This window comes from Heliconius melpomene, chromosome 17, assembly GCF_056956725.1.
Source record: "Heliconius melpomene rosina isolate 202511_hmr_F chromosome 17, ASM5695672v1, whole genome shotgun sequence".
NCBI classification, from domain to species: Eukaryota; Metazoa; Arthropoda; class Insecta; order Lepidoptera; family Nymphalidae; genus Heliconius; species Heliconius melpomene.
Genome location: NC_140405.1, coordinates 10,226,351 through 10,242,725, shown reverse-complemented (window position 1 = coordinate 10,242,725; position 16,375 = coordinate 10,226,351). Strand labels below are relative to the sequence as shown.

The following is a 16,375-nucleotide window of genomic DNA, read 5'->3' as shown; positions in this document are numbered from 1 at the left end:
ATTTTGGGTCAAAATAAAAAGAAATATTATATTTAAAAAATATATATATTAATTTGCACCACCAAATCGTCTTTTTTATTTTTTAATCCAATTTAAAAAGAGTAACTTAAATGAATCCAATGTAGAAACAATAATCCTTTTCCAAGGAATCTACCTTCCTTAATGAAACATTTGCAAGAAGATTACTGTCGTCTCTGAAAAGTAATTTACTTCCGAGTCATTCGTTTTCTTTTTCATCTCATATTTTTTAGTTTGACTTTAAGACAAAACGCGTGCCTTTAGAGGCTACTCCGGGCGTTTGGTTCAAAAAACAGTATAAAAGAGCCCGATTATAAACCACACTAATTTAATTTTGTGGCTAATATATTTTCACTTTGACTAACTTTTAACGACTTAAATCAATGATATATTTGATTTTAGTTTAATATTAAAAGCATTACTTTATTAGAATTTCAGTAAATATATTAACATAGATCATTTTGTTGTCCATCTGTTCGTCTTTGTCTTATTTCCAATGGTTAAATCCCCCGAGTGGGAAATGAGCCCACAACCGTCACGTTTATTGTCAATGCTGTACCCGTACGCCGCTACAACATAAAATAAAAATATTAACAACCTTTAAAAAAAATAAGACCTAAGCTTACATACAAAAAAATGTTATCAACACACGTCTCGCTGTGTTACTAATATAACATTCGACTGCGGCACTAGTAGCTTGGTTACGTGACAGGACGGTGACATTGAACGTCGACCTTGAGGGTATGGGGTTCGCTTAGCTTACTTGTATTGTATTTAATTAATATTTTGGTGGCCATGCTTGGAGACATGCGATGTCAGTCAAGATGGGGTGATAGTTTATATGTATTTCAGAAGCTTTTGTTTAGAAATCGACTAAAAAGATTAGCATACCGTCTTTAACCACATAAGTTCAGTTGAAAAACTACTGATGAACATTCATATTATATTATGAATCTACTAATTTACCAGAAATATAGTACATATAAATATATTATAAAAGTACTCGTATATTTAACTACAAACTTAGAGAATTTTAAAGGTAGCATACATTTCATTTATTTAAATTTAGTAAAAAATATTTAACTTTTACGTTTTAACCAGAGAAACAGAATGGCAGAACACTTCGAGCTTCACATAGCTCTTTCGCTGTCATCAACCTCTTTATACATGCTCACCGAGGATTTTCATGTGGTACAGCATCTGCCAGTTAACGTAATAGTTGTGGAAACGATTCTCCATAATGGAGTAGTGATAAATTATTTTCATTTCTTCGTCCTAATAATAAGCCAAAGCCTGGCGTTAAGTTCCACTCAACACGAAAATTTGGCTGTGAATAGGGCGCCATTTGTTTACCTCGTAGGTAGCAGATGCCCTTCAAACAATTGAAAAAAAATATTTAATTCTGTAATCTAGAACTCAATTTTATTTATTTAAAAATATACAAAATAAAACCATAATAATAGTTTTATAAATACAGCATTAGCATTATTCTTATCTTTGTTTTAATGGAGGACGGCTTAAGTTTTAAAATGAAAAGAAAATCCAGTACATCTAAAAAAATCTACTTTATTCTGGATTTTATTTCTATTGTAGATTTAAAGAGATGTTTACATTTACAAACAAAATATATTGTCTTATCTTCATAAGTAATAAGGATTATGCAGAATGGGCAGAGATGTGCAGAAAAAGCTTGCTCTACACAAAAATGTGATGACTGTATAATTAAGACATTACATAGATTTCTATTTATGTTTTTTTTATAGATAGACGTTGTATCCGACACGGTAGGCAAAACCTAGTTTTAAAACACTCCGTTCCCATTGATACACGTTCGTTTATCACTTTCCGCTGAATTCATGAGATATGAGCGTGTTGAGTGGAGGAACTCAACGTTGCCCATTGTCTCGTTACTAGTGAGAAGAAATGAATATATTTAATATTTCATTTCCCCGAGTAGGAATCGAACCCACGACTGACACGTTTACAGTAGCTCACTTGTGCCCAGAGCCATAATGGCCTCAGTCAATATCAAATATGAATTATCAATACATGTTTTTATATCATGGGATCTAAAGTGCCGTACCGTTTATTAAAAATTTCAGTTAATTACACTACATCTAAGATTCTAAAAAATTATAACTATTTGTTTTTTAATCGACATATTTGTTTATAAATTTGCAATAGACAAGCAATAGATCCAATGAAAATATTATGATTAAGTTTAAATTAAATTAATTGAGAAAGTTTTAATAAATTTTGTGCTGAAAATATTTGAACATATATAATTTTACTATTTAAATATTTAAACGTGTGGGTTTAACATTATCATGGCATGGCAGTGTCTGGCTGTACATAAGTTGGTTGTGTATTAAATTATCGTTTAATCTTCTTTACTAATATTAAACTCATAAACTACTAGTTAAAAAAAATCATATTAGATAGTGCTTTTGTTGAGGGAGACTATAGCCTATAAAACTATATAAATTATAATTTGTATTACATCGCGTTATTCGGCATTGCATGTTAAGTCGGAACTCAACGCCGCGCTTGACCTCATTACCAGAGTAAAGAAATGAAGATATTCCATATTTCATTATCCCCGGTCAGAATTGAATCCACAACCGTCGCCTTTACAGTTGCACGTTATAGATTACTAGAGAATTATGATTTTTTTTAATTATCGATGGCCTCGGTCCGGTTAAATTGAATACAAATTTTACCAATGAAATTAATATACACAATATAAGACTCGAATGCTTTAGAACGTTGAACTAAGGGTTCATGTTAAGAAACAATAACGTAAATATGTCATAAAACTTGAGTTGCAAATTTATACAGTTATAGTTTAAGTATCATTAAATTGCTAAGATTATTTTGTTGCATTACCACGCTTTGACTCACATAGCAGGGAGGCAGAGGGAACCTAGTGTTAACCAGATCCCCACGCACAGTAGATTTTTTTAGACATTGCCTGTTCTACATCAAACTCGTATTACACCTATAACTGCAAAAAATATAGGTAGGTTAATCCGTTGGTGGTTTTTGAATGCACTTAGAGCAGACGTCCCAGCTTTTCTACCACCCGAATACATTTTATCTAAAAAAAAAATTCTTTCAAAAAATCTCGTTTTATCTAAAATATTTTTCTCTAAAAATTAAATAATATGTATTCAAGAGGTTTTTCTTTTCTTCTCGTTTGAATTTAAATAATAATGAGATTATATTAAGTCTCGTACGGATGATTCTTTTTATAAGAATTGTGTTTCTTATATTTAACTTCTAGAAATTATAATTATTATAAATTTGTGAAATAAAATATTTTATGGCTATAATATGCTAAAATTATGGGTTTAATTCCTACTCAACACAAAATAAAAGAAGAAGATTTGAAAGACGCCTTTTTATAAATGTAAGTATTTTTTAGCTTTGGATATAGAGAACCTCAACATTAGTGTTGAGACACTATTTAATTTGGTTCTATTTTCCAAACACTGGTTTCCAAACTTGAGTGGCTGGATGCAACGCTGGGCTTTGCCTTGTTATCTGAAAAACGGAAACAAATAATATATTGCTCTGAGTAGAAATCGAACCTACAACTGTAATCTTTACAGTTAGACACTACACCAATATAAAATGATTTATTGTTAGAAATCTAAAAATTTCCAACAGTGATGATAAAATTAGCCACTTAATAAAATCAAACAAGGTATAACCTTGAACTTCAAAAGAAATCAAAAATGTTTTGGCACAAAATTTTAGGCAAATTAACGAAACGCCAATCATTTAAAATTCCTTTGTAATACAACAAGGTTGTATTGTAGAATAAAAAAACTAAGAATATACTTTTTAGACTATTTTTACAATTTTAAAAATAATCTTCTAGAGAAAGAAATTAAAGTTAAAAAAGCTAAATAATATATATTTCATAACCAAATATATTTTGATGGCTGACCACTCTCTGTTCATTATATTCACAACCGTCCTAAAAAAACCTGTCTTTGTTATTGAAGCCAATTAAAAAAGGTAACCATTTTCTTTGCTATTTTCATGTATATTTAAAAGTTGCCAGAGAAATTCTAGTACTGAGTGGCTCCGTTTTTCACTTTTCTACCATTTTGCGACGTTCGCATTTATTTAACATAAATATTTCTTATTTGCGAGTAGAGACAAACTGCACTATAACAGTGAAATGTAGATTCTATTAAAAATATAAATTCAGAGTTAGAGTTAAGTTAAATATTAAATATGCATCGTTTCTGACTTTACTAACAAAATAATGAGAGTACCACATTGGTGGTTGGTGGCCGAGCTTTGTATTCAGTCGGGAAAAAACTCATGCTTAAAAATTTTAAACTTTTTACCAGTTAATTATCGGTTTACTGAGTTTTTGCGTGCATATAGGGTAAAACCCGGATAGTTGCCCCACTTTTTGAAAAAGCTCTTTTGTTAGAAATGTATACCACTACATTACCTATTCAATGTGTATTCTTAAACATAGTATATTAATCTTCTAACTTAGCCAATTTTTTCAAATATAAATATTATTAATTTTGAGTACAGCCTGTTTTACGTGGCCTCTAAAAAAGGGGATAGTTGCCTACTATGGCGGATACTAGCCTAACGTTAAAAATGGTTCGGGGGATACTTGCCTGTCTATTTTTTTTTCAAATAAAAACGAACTTATATTAATTTAAGTAATCATTTTTTGTTATTGAACACAATCTTTCATTAAGTATTAATCAAAGTCAATATAATTATAAATTACGACAAAATAGACTCCAAAATGGTAATTAAGTATCCAAAATAATAATTAAATATTACTATTTATTTTAAAGGTAGAACAACAATAAAAATAAGAATTAACTTTGGCATAGCATCTATTAAATAAGTATTCAGTTCTAATTACTTACTGAGATCCTTTATAATTATTACCTAAACAACACTTAAAAGTACTAAGGTTTTAAAATTTTAAATTTGAACATGTAATTTTTTAATTTAAAAAAATAATTAAATATTAGTATTTATCTTAAATATTAAAAATAATTATGGGAATAACTTTGGCATTAGTATTGATTATTACCAGAAGCCAAGGTTTTCAACTTGCCACATCTCATGCAATGGTTTTTGAATGTTGTACAAGTTTCATGCAACCACATTCGACACATCTCACATTGTATCCAATCTGATTTTGATTTAGTTAAATTATAATTTTCAAAACATTCTACACAATAATTATCAACTTTAACTTCTTTGTTGGAATTTCATTTTTTTGAATTTGCTAATTGATATTGCTATTTTGAATTTCTTAAGGTTCGAGAGGATATGCCATAAATCCGGGATATTTCGTTGATACTTTTTTGTTTTTTATTTAGATCTTCGAACGCAAGTGCTAAGCTATCTTCTGTCCAGCTGATGTGGCGCGGCACCACGCCTTGCTTTCGTTTATACTTGCGAGGCATTTTGCTGTTGAGAATTTATTTTATTTAAGATAAACTATAGTAGAGCCCAATAAAAATATCACCAAGAAAAAAAGGTAAAACCAAATGAAAAAAATAACTAAGAAAAAAATCTGTTTGCTCGTTAAAATGTGTAGTTACGGATAGTTGCCCCAGGGCAACAATCCGCAAAAGACAGTAAGGCAACTATCCTTTTTGATACGGATACTTGCCCTTTTTATTTACAAAATAAATAAAACATATTTAACAAGAAAACGTTTATTACAGTGCAATTTAAACTCTAATGCAATCAAAGAAATAATTATTTTACTGAAACCGCAATTAGTTATAATTATATTTAACGGAGATTACTTGCCAATATAATTCTGACGCTCGTCAAAGTATCATCGCGGAAGATTTTTACTCACACGGACAAAACTCGTGCACCTACTTCGACAGCTGATGCGGCAACGAGGCCTACGCGGGGGACGCTTCTTATTATGATCAAAAAGAAACACTGTAAACACGTCTAACATAGAGCATTTGAAACTGAGGCAAGTATCCGTCCGAGGCAACTATCCGGGTTTTACCCTACCTATAATAGTCTCCTTTGTCTCCAAATATTAAGTTTCCAAGTCGCCTAGAAGTGGATTAGGTTAGTGGATTAGATTATTAGTCACATAAATGACGGTTTATAAAGGACTTAAAAGTAGCATGAGATAATTCTTGCAGAACTTATTTTACGTTTCTAGCTTTATAATTTGGTTGGACTGAGCAATGAGCTCCAAGTTTCGTACAGTATAGCAGAGGGAACCTAGTGTTAAGACACTCTGTTCCTCATGCATCATCAAATATCTATCGTGGCGAGTGGCGTAACTTAACACCGCCATACTGTTTACACTACCATATGAAATAAATAAAAAAAAAAAATCAAAACATATCACATCTATTTTGTTTGTTAGCAGCTTTGTACTGCGGTCTGACCTTGGTCTCAATCGATATAACGCCATACCATCTCAGTTATCCACTTTCATGTAAAGCATTGTTTCAAATTTCCGTTTTCCATGAAATCGACGAATGTTTCGTAATGAAATTATGTAAAAGCTTGGAAATATCAATGGTCTATTAAATGTAGTTCGTGATTGAATTTATATTTTATAACTTTTTTATTGGATTCGATTTTTGTTTACAAAATACGGTGTTGAGTTACGCGAATTAACACGCAAAACTTCGAAAATGGGCACGACGTTTTACTGTGGAATGCAATTTAATATTTAAACTTATGTCTTACGCTTGTTAGCTTACTACCGTTATCCACTTGCTTATTTACCAGAAGGAAGAAATGAAAATATGAAATATATAATTTCTTCGAGTGTAAATCGAACCCGAACCATGTCTATGGCGTTTAAAGTCGCACGCTTGTGCCCTGGGCTACTGGCCACAAGAGCTCATAATAAAATATGAGACATTTTAATTTATATGAGTACATACTCATAATATATTCACAAAATTATAATATTTTCCCTTAAAAGGGTCTCGCCACAAATTAACCCTGAATTTAAATACAAGCTTGGGTTTTCATCGACGTAAAGGGGGCATTCTTGAAATCACATTAAAGTTATGTAAATTATTTTAATGATTCAAAATTATGTAGAAAAAACGTAAATATCTTAGCTTTTTATTGGTTATATTATTTATACAAGGCACAAGAGTATGACTGTAAACACGATGGTTGTGAGTTCAATTCCTACTTGGAAGAATGAAATATTTAATTTTTTCACATCCTCGCTTTGGCAACAAGGCAAAGTGCGACGTAGAGTTTCCCTATTAACACACAATGCCTCGAGAATCCAACGGAAAATGTTATTAATAGGAACGAAGTGGCTATAGAAACTAAGTATTAACTTAGTATTAACTAAGTATTAACTTAGTTTCTATATAAGTAAGTTAAAGGCGATCGTAGTGGATTTGATAATATTCGTATTTAATAGTGAGGTCTTCGTAGCGCAGTGGCGCAGTCTGATTGTACGCATGACATTTGTGAATACGATCCCCAATTGGGGGAAATGCATTATTTATATGTTCCCGCAAGTTTTAAGAATTGGGCGAAAATAGTTCTTTGTCTACCAGCCTTTTCCCACATGAAAAGGCAAGGAACGAAGCTGAGAAAAAAATGTTTATTTGGTGTAAATTGAGATTGATAATAAGAAGGGTGCGAAAATGCAATAGTTCCGCAAAATATTACATAATAGAAATTCCTCATCAGCGACATATGCCTATTTAATACAACTTATCAAATTTTAATGCGGTTTTCACTAATAGCCAGAGTGATTCAAGAGGAAGATTTATATGTGTGTTTATAATATGAATGATATTAATATAAGCCTCTTTGGCGTTACACGAAGTAGCGGACGCTGGTAAACTTATTTACCTTATCTTTTTCATAAAAAAAAATATAATAATATTTTTTATATTAACGTAATCCAAGCGGAATGCGGAATAGCATAAAAAAGAATTATTTTTACACTTTTCTTTATGTAACTGGTGGTCTACACAGTGCATTCATCCTTGAACTTCTATCATGAACAGGCTGGTCAGTTGCATTTCGTGTCTGATAGCAGCGACGGGAAGCGTTAGATTGGTCATTTGGTGTAACGGTGACACTTACAGTGCCGGTGAGATATGAGGATTTATATAAACGAGGATACTACTGGTATCCGCTTTTGGTGTCATCGTGGGGTCGGATGGTTCGATAGTTATAGGTTCGATTCCCATTGGAGTATTTTTTATAGCTGTATTCCGCATATTACAGTATTGGCATAACAGTACTGGCATTTGCGTTTTACATTTTCCGTCGAATTCTGAAGGCATTGTGCTTTAAGTGGCGAAACTCAACGCCACGCTTTGTCTCGTTACCAGAATGGAAATAAAACTATTTTATATTTCATTTCCTCGTGTGGAAATCGAATCCACGACCTGCAATGTTTACCCTTGCTGGCTTGTACCCCTGTGCCACAAGTGCTCGCTAAATAATTCATGCTTATTATAGTAACCATAATAATCAAAGTTCATGCGACAATTTGCTATCACAACAATTAATAATAAAATAAGGTCAAACAAACTTCTTTGATATGCACAAAGAATTTTACAAACAATATTTGAATATTGAAATATTTATTGGATTCCACTTCCATTATGATGGAAAATATTTACTCGCAAATATTTCACGAAATGAAGAAGGCTTTGTCCTTGTTTAATTATAATATAAAAATGTGGAACCTTTCTCGTTACAGTTCATTGTAGTTGTTAATTATAAGTTAATTTGTTAATTTCTAGGTAAATATTTGCTATGTCTTAAGATTTTATTCAATTCTAAAAGCATGTTCTACTTTCATGTGTATATTGTTTGTGTGGACTGTAATGTCGTAAAATGGAAAATCCCGTAGGAATTTCAAGAAATACTCTCTTAATGCTTGTCTACACCCCATTTCTATATGTAAAATTTCAATATTTTAAGTCTAGTAGTTCCGTCTCTGCGTTGTTTGCCAATCACTCGGTAACTGGAGAGTATTATACATCCCAATTTTACGGATTGTTTAAATATAAAATTGATATTTTTATATGGCATATTTTTAGTGAATTCATTCATGTTTGTGACGTATAATATTAATATATTATCATAACTTACTTTTAACCACCTTTTTGAATGTGAAGAATGAAAAAAATAATAATTAAAAAAACAAGCTTTCAAGATGTTTTTAACGCTGTATTATGTTTTAATTTTTTTTATTAATCATTTTCATGATTATATGTAATTTTATTGTCACCAGAACTGAAGTCATAATATAAATTTCAGATCAATGGGACTCTGGGAAGTGGGTCAAATTGGGCTTGTAAGATTTCATATATACTAACTGACACATATACTAATATGGTAGAAAAAAAAAACTAATTTTCCATTCAAATTATGTTTTTTTTGTGGTCTGTAAGTAAGTGTAGCATTTAGCCTCATATAATCATAATAAATTTATTTTTGAGCCAGAAACCTTTTTTCGCATAGTGTATGCTTGGTGAGCGTTCTCCACTTTCAAAAAAAAACTGATCTCATTTCTCCGATTTAATTAAAATACTTGCGTTCCCTACTTTTACTTCGAATCTTCGAGGCATAACGTTTTTTACTTTGTTATCAGAGCGAGGGAATGGACAATTAATAATTCATTTATCGAGTGGGAATCGAACTCATAACCATCCTGTTTACAATCACATGCTTATGCCACTGCATCACTTCACCATCGGTCCCAGAAAAAAATAGACAAAATAACAAGTATTTTCCCATTATTTCCACTAAGCCATATAACCCGTATACGTCTGTGTACGTCTTACAGAAGGTAGTAAATCAAACAACAATAGTAAGAATGACGCACGCGGAGCAGTCACTTCAATTAACGTCGGAGTAATGAGCTAATGGTCGACAACGGCATATCCTTATTAGAGGCATTCGTGTGCCCTAACTTTACTTACGGGTTACTATCTCTAGTAGATATAACGGTATACGTTTTTGTTTTAACTTCACACAGGGTACGCACAGGGAACCTGGGAACCTGGTGTTATGACACTCCGATGCAATTCTCTACTGTTCGACCAACTTTCAAGACTTTTGTCTTCTCAACACAACGAGGAAACAATAAAACTCTACTTCCCCATGTGGAAATTGAACCTTACGTTTTACCAGTTACTTTTACCAGTTTACATTCAGACACTGTACTACTGCGCCACTACGGCCACACATAATATTTTTTTCTGTCTACTATACATAGCAATTGATAAACTGATTAACCAATAGAGTATTATACAAATTGGATTAGGTGAAGAAACCTTTTAGTGCTAGTTCAGTCGGTACTGAAACAACATGACGGACGGTAAGTTACCTTAAATTAGTATTTAAAATTATTTTCGATTATTTTCGAGAAAAGAGAAAGAAAAGAAAATAAGTTAAATTTTATTTTACTTTTTTTTTCTCACGCTGTTTCCCGTAAATAGCACGGCAGGCAAAAGGAACCTACGAACCTAATGTTGAGTGGCAGTGCTCTACGCCGCGCTTTGCCTCGTTACCAGAACAATGAAAATATTAAATATTTTTTTCACCTAAATGAGAATCGAATTCGCAACCTTCGTATTTATAGTCGCACGTTTGTGCCTCTTCAGCCACGATGGCTTCATAAATTGTATTATTTCTTTTTGTAAATATTTTTTTTATTATTGGTCTCTTTATTTTATTATTTGTCATTGTAATATATGTTATTTTAACATATTTTACTTATAATATTTCCACTCGTGGGAATGAATATTCCAGTAATAACAGTGTGCAGAGAAAATCTACAGTCAAATTAGTTCTCCATTTTCTATCTGAAATCGGAAAACTGCTTGTTAACTGGCGGAACTTAACCCTGCTCTTTGTCTTTTGCGATTGGGGAAATGAATTATCCACGATCATTGTACCTATTAATAATATTTTTTTAAAATATATATATTTTTTATATATTTTGTAGTAATCGACGCTGGTATAGTAAAAACGGGTGCTTATAAATATGAAGACGGCACACGCTATGTAGGTGAATGGAACTCCAGTGGCCAGAAGCATGGGACAGGCCACCTCATGTTGGCTGATGGTACAAGATACGATGGTGCCTTGACAAGTGGTCTTTGTTCAGGATTGGGTGTTATGGCATTTCCTGATGGGGCAAAGTAAGTAAATTTACATATAAATTTATTTGTTTTTAGTAGTAACTAGTGGGCCCGTGCGGGGCTACGGCTACGTCTTGAAATAGAAATATTAATAATGAAATTGAAAACTAAAAGTTGTATAAAATAACTGTTACGGCATTTAACAAATTTGTCGAACTAAATACTTTAAATTGACATCACATTTTATTTATTTACCGATTGCACTAAAATAAACCCTATATGTTTTCGGAAGCTTGCCAGAATCTAATAGTGAAAACCGCACCTAAATCGGTTAAGCCGATTCTGAGTTATTACGCACATGAAAGTTATTACGAAATTACGCACTTTACAAAACAATTTTACGGTTAATGTGTAAGCAATAGCATTAGGAGGAGAAGGTAAAAAAGGAAAATTTAATAAGCATATAGTAAAACACATACTGACACGGCAAATCAATAAATTAATTTTTAACAAAAACAAAAACCGACTTCTAACAACGAACTAAAAAGTGAAAAATAATTATATAAAGATTTTATAATTTTGAAGTCGGTAAAACAAACAGGCTTAGTAATTAGATATTGTAGTAAAGGTAAAGGTAAAGGTTTGACACCGACTTCAAAATTATAAAATCTTTATATAATTATTTTTCACTTTTTAGTTCGTTGTTAGAAGTCGGTTTTTGTTTTTGTTAAAAATTAATTTATTTTACGATTTTTAGTGATGGGTAGATCTTAAAATGATGCTTCTTGAACGAGTGGTGATGGTGGTGGTAGTGGTTGTCAACGAGTGGTTGTGATTGTTCTATGTAAAACTTCATTTAATTAGCTATTATTTTTGTGCAAAGTTACATTTTGGTATATTGACAAGAACAAACATAAAAAGTATTCGGGTGAATTCGGAATCTCCCTTTTTTGAAGTTGGTTGAAAATGAGAACATCCTCTTTTTTGAGATTGGTTGAAAAGAAATGCAACGATCAGGAATCTCACTTCTGACATCAATTTAAAAAGTTTTTGCTTGTAACTATTACAGTATAATTAATTTTTGACCAAAAAAAACAAACTTTCTCAATTTTCTCCGGATTCCATAATCGAAACCTAACCAAACTTTCACCAAATTATCCTTGAAGTGTATCCTTTCAAATAAAAAAAGAATCATCAAAATCGGTTGGCGCGACATTGAGTTATTCGGCTATTAGTCGCGCACATGCATAATGCAAATTTAAGACTTATGTGATTTTCTCATGGATACCATTGTCAGACATGGACCAAAAAAAAATGGGACCATTCGGGAAGCTGTACCTTTCAAATAAAAAAAAAATATCAAAATCGGTCCACCCAGTTAAAAGTTATGAGGTAACAAACATAAAAAAAAAATAAAAAAAAAATAAAAAAAAAAAAAAAAATACAGTCGAATTGATAACCTCCTTTTCTTACAGAAGTCGGTTAAAAAAGAGCTTATAATAAACGATCTCGATCTCCTGTCTAGAACTACCATCATTTAATTTCTCAAAAATATTTCCAGATCTCAAAAAGATCATTTGAAACTTAACATTAATTAATACGAATAAAATTTTTATACTGAATATTTTAAAACCAAAAGCTTTCCCTTTAATATTTATTACTTATAAAAGTTTTCATATTAATTAGAACCTTCTAAGAATTGTAATCTTCATGTTATTAAGCAATTAATCATAGTAGTTTCTGTTTCGCGGTCTTATACATAACTAATTAATTAATTAATTAATTCTTTCAGCACAAAACTGGGTAGACAGATGGATAAGTCAAAAGACAGGTTCTTTTTCCAAGTCAAGTGGAACTAAACGCCGCGTAATGTCTTGATAGGGAAATGAAAACAATTTACTTTTTCGAGTATTGATCGACCACACTACAATCGAATTCATTTCATATCCCCGAGCAGGAATCGAACCAACGACCGTTACGCTTACAGCAGCACGCTGTTCCCGTGATGTCCTAAATTATTAAATTTGTTAATATAATTTATTCATAGCATCGCTTTAAACATACTGCCTCATAAAATAAAAAGGCAATTTCGCATATCGTATATTGTGTCGCATATATAAAACAGGTTTCATACTACGAGTAGTTTCAGGATTTTATTAAGCGGAGGATATTACTCACACTGTTTTATTTAATAAAATTGATAGTTGCCAGTTCGAATTTCAACAACTTTATAAAATTTCCGATAGGAGAAGTTAAATTACCAAAAGGGTTACCTTTTTAGGACACCGAAAAAATTAAAATAATGAATCCAAGTGGAAATTAAAGCCCTGGTGGGGACTGGCCCATCATCACGTTTATGGTCAGATACTATGCGGTTTAATTTTAAAATAATTTAATCTTAATAAATAAGCAATATAAACTTATGAAAAAACTATTTTAGTGAAATAGGCGATGCAATATTACCTTTTTCTGTAAAATATTATTAAAACAAAAGAAAATATTTCTCAAAATGTTTTTCAGTAACTATGTACTTCCAAATTGAAACCAGTGTCTCTAATATTGTTGATTGTTATATAAGTTTTTTCCTTTCCGCTTTTCAAATATAGCATTCCTTTGAAAGCTTCCCTGAAAGAATTTAATTTAACTTAGATTTCTATTTCTATAATACAGTCTAGATTTTAGTTTTGAAAATAAAATATTAAATATCTTAGATGTATCTATCTATATATATCTAATAGATATTAAATAAATCTTTTTGGTATTGTAAAAGTTTTTTATAAGTATAATTCACAAGTCACTCACACAAAATTATGTTTTATAGTAGGATCAATATTTTTTATACCTTTAAGCTGTACTATGACATTTGAAAACTTACTAAGACATTCTGTTGTCTAATTTTTGCCGGTTCGAACCCAAAAAAGCTTCGATATTTAACTGAAATTTATAAATAATTTTCTTTGTTTTTATAGATATGAAGGTGAATTCATGCAAGGCTGGTTTCACGGACACGGCGTGTTCTGGCGAGCAGATGGCATGAAGTTTGAAGGAGAATTCCGCGGAGGACGTGTGTGGGGACTAGGTGATTATTTAATTTAATATTAATATAGATTTTTGTTTGAAACGTGGTCCAGTAAAGGCAGGGTAGGAAGAAGTCCTAGTATTTTTTTCGTAATTCATAATTTTTTTACGTTTATTTAAAAAAAAATACAGCAATAATATTTTTAAAATAGTCGTAAGGCCAATCCAGGCACAGGGGCACAAGCATGTTTAACATTTCTTGAGGCATTGTGTGTTGAGTGGCGGCACTCAACGCCATGCTTTGTGTCGTTACCAGAGCGAGGAAATAAAAATAATAAATATTTCATTCTCCCGAGTGGAAATTAAACCCGCCACTCAAAACGTAATGCCTCCAGAATTCGGTGGAAAGTGAGGAACGGAGTGTCTTAAAACTTGGTTCCCTCTGCCTATCCTGCTGTGGGCGGGATACAGCGTGAAGCTGAAATAAATAATAATGTATAATCACAAAATCAAATTACAAAAGATATAAACTACGTATTATATGAGAATTTGTATTAATTCAGTAGAAAGTTTGGGTTAATAAGAAACGGAAGTTATATAACTTCCGTTTTAACAATACAATATCCATATGAATATTTTATTGTTAATGTATTATTCATGGAACAAGATACAAAATGACTTTAAAACGATGTCATCATCAAGTAACCTAAAACATAATCTGATGAATTTTCCTACAGCGGACTATAAATGCGACGCTCGAAGGTTCCGTTGCCACTAGGGGAAATAAATAATTTTTATTTCCTACCTCTGGTAACAAGACGAATCGTGGCGTTAAGTTCCGCACTTAACACGCAATGTCTCAAAAATTAGATGATACGTACGAACTGTATGTTTTAAAACAAGATTCTCTCTGCTTACAAACAAAGTAGATTAAAAACATAAATATGAATTATAATATGAATATAACAACAATAATAAAAATAAAGGAATACCGCTATGAATAAATATTACTATAAAAAAGGAGAAATAGCACACTTTTATTAGGAAAATTCCTGACTGAACGCAAACAAAGCCCACGAACGACCAAAGATATTGAATATCTAATCCAATTTCGCTGACTTTGGAAATATGAAAATATAAAAAAATATAGTAAAGTAACTTATTTGTGAATTATTTGTGTTCGTACTTTTTAGAAAAGATAAAAATTTGCACGTAGCAGGTTCAACTCCTTTTACTACTCTACTACTCAGCATTCACTAAAATGTTATTTGTAGACACTAAGATCTCTATGCATATCTCGCAAAAAAAAAACGACAAACTCCTTAAAAATACTAAAAATAACTAATCTACTGTACATACATACAAAAACTACTACTTCCTCCTTTCCGAAGTCCGTTAGCAAGTAATTTATATAAATTTTAGGTCTAGTCACATTCAGCGACAGCAGCAATGGGTTTCCCAGAAACGAAGGTTACTTCCAAGATTGCAAGATGGTGCGACGCAAACGATGCCCGGAAGTGGTACAGCGGGCTCAGAAAGTAGCTTACATGGCCCGGGCGCAGTGCCAACAAATGTAATATTGTATTCTTTATTATTAAATTAATAAATGCGTATTGAAAAATTCAAATTTGGTTTGATTTTAATTATTTTTATGCCTATGTACTTAGTTTATTTTTTTAAGTAAGATATACATGTACTTATGTATAAAGCTAAAGACTTAGTTTAGTTTGGCAAAAATATATAGCTTTAATTTGTAATTGTAATTTTTAGCTTTAATTTGTAATACGTAAATAGCAGGGAGGCAAAGGGAACCTAGTGTTAAGGTACTAGCGTACTACTATTCCCTACATACGCTTATGCCCTTGGGTCACGATTGGCCTCTGTCAAGATTTATGTTGACACAAATATTATAAGTTTAACAAATTCAGTTTCTTAGTATAATTCAAGTAACATTTAAGACGATATCCTTTATATTTCCTACTGAGATTTCCAATATTTTCGATATAATTAGATTAATTAAATAAGTCACTCACTAAGCTAAATTCGAGACACCCTATATAAATAAATAATAAAGGAAATATCAAAGGAAGTTCACGGGATAATTTAATTTGTCGGTCAAGGCTGTTCCTTTTTATGTCATTTAATTGTTTCTGTTTGTCAAAATTAATTAATGATTTGCTAATTTAAGATTCTTCTAATTTTTAGAATACCAAGTCAAG

The 16,375-nt window shown here is 31.5% G+C and overlaps 1 protein-coding gene across 1 annotated transcript; it reads left to right on the top strand.

Annotated features, from left to right (window-relative positions):
* Positions 1 to 10,235: 10,235 nt before the first annotated feature.
* rtp (MORN repeat-containing protein retinophilin) lies at positions 10,236 to 15,783 on the top strand. The gene is made up of 4 exons (XM_085201150.1): positions 10,236 to 10,372; positions 11,003 to 11,198; positions 14,108 to 14,217; positions 15,579 to 15,783. The coding sequence occupies exons 1-4, from the start codon at positions 10,363 to 10,365 to the stop codon at positions 15,731 to 15,733; spliced, it is 471 nt and encodes a 156-aa protein (XP_085057276.1). The 5' UTR covers positions 10,236 to 10,362; the 3' UTR covers positions 15,734 to 15,783.
* The last annotated feature ends 592 nt before the right edge of the window (positions 15,784 to 16,375 follow it).

Bases quoted from the DNA above. Each gene is read 5' to 3' on its own strand.
- rtp (XM_085201150.1), top strand. The intron at 11,199-14,107 runs GTAAGTAAATTT...TTGTTTTTATAG, and splicing joins GCATTTCCTGATGGGGCAAA to ATATGAAGGTGAATTCATGC. The intron at 14,218-15,578 runs GTGATTATTTAA...TATAAATTTTAG, and splicing joins AGGACGTGTGTGGGGACTAG to GTCTAGTCACATTCAGCGAC.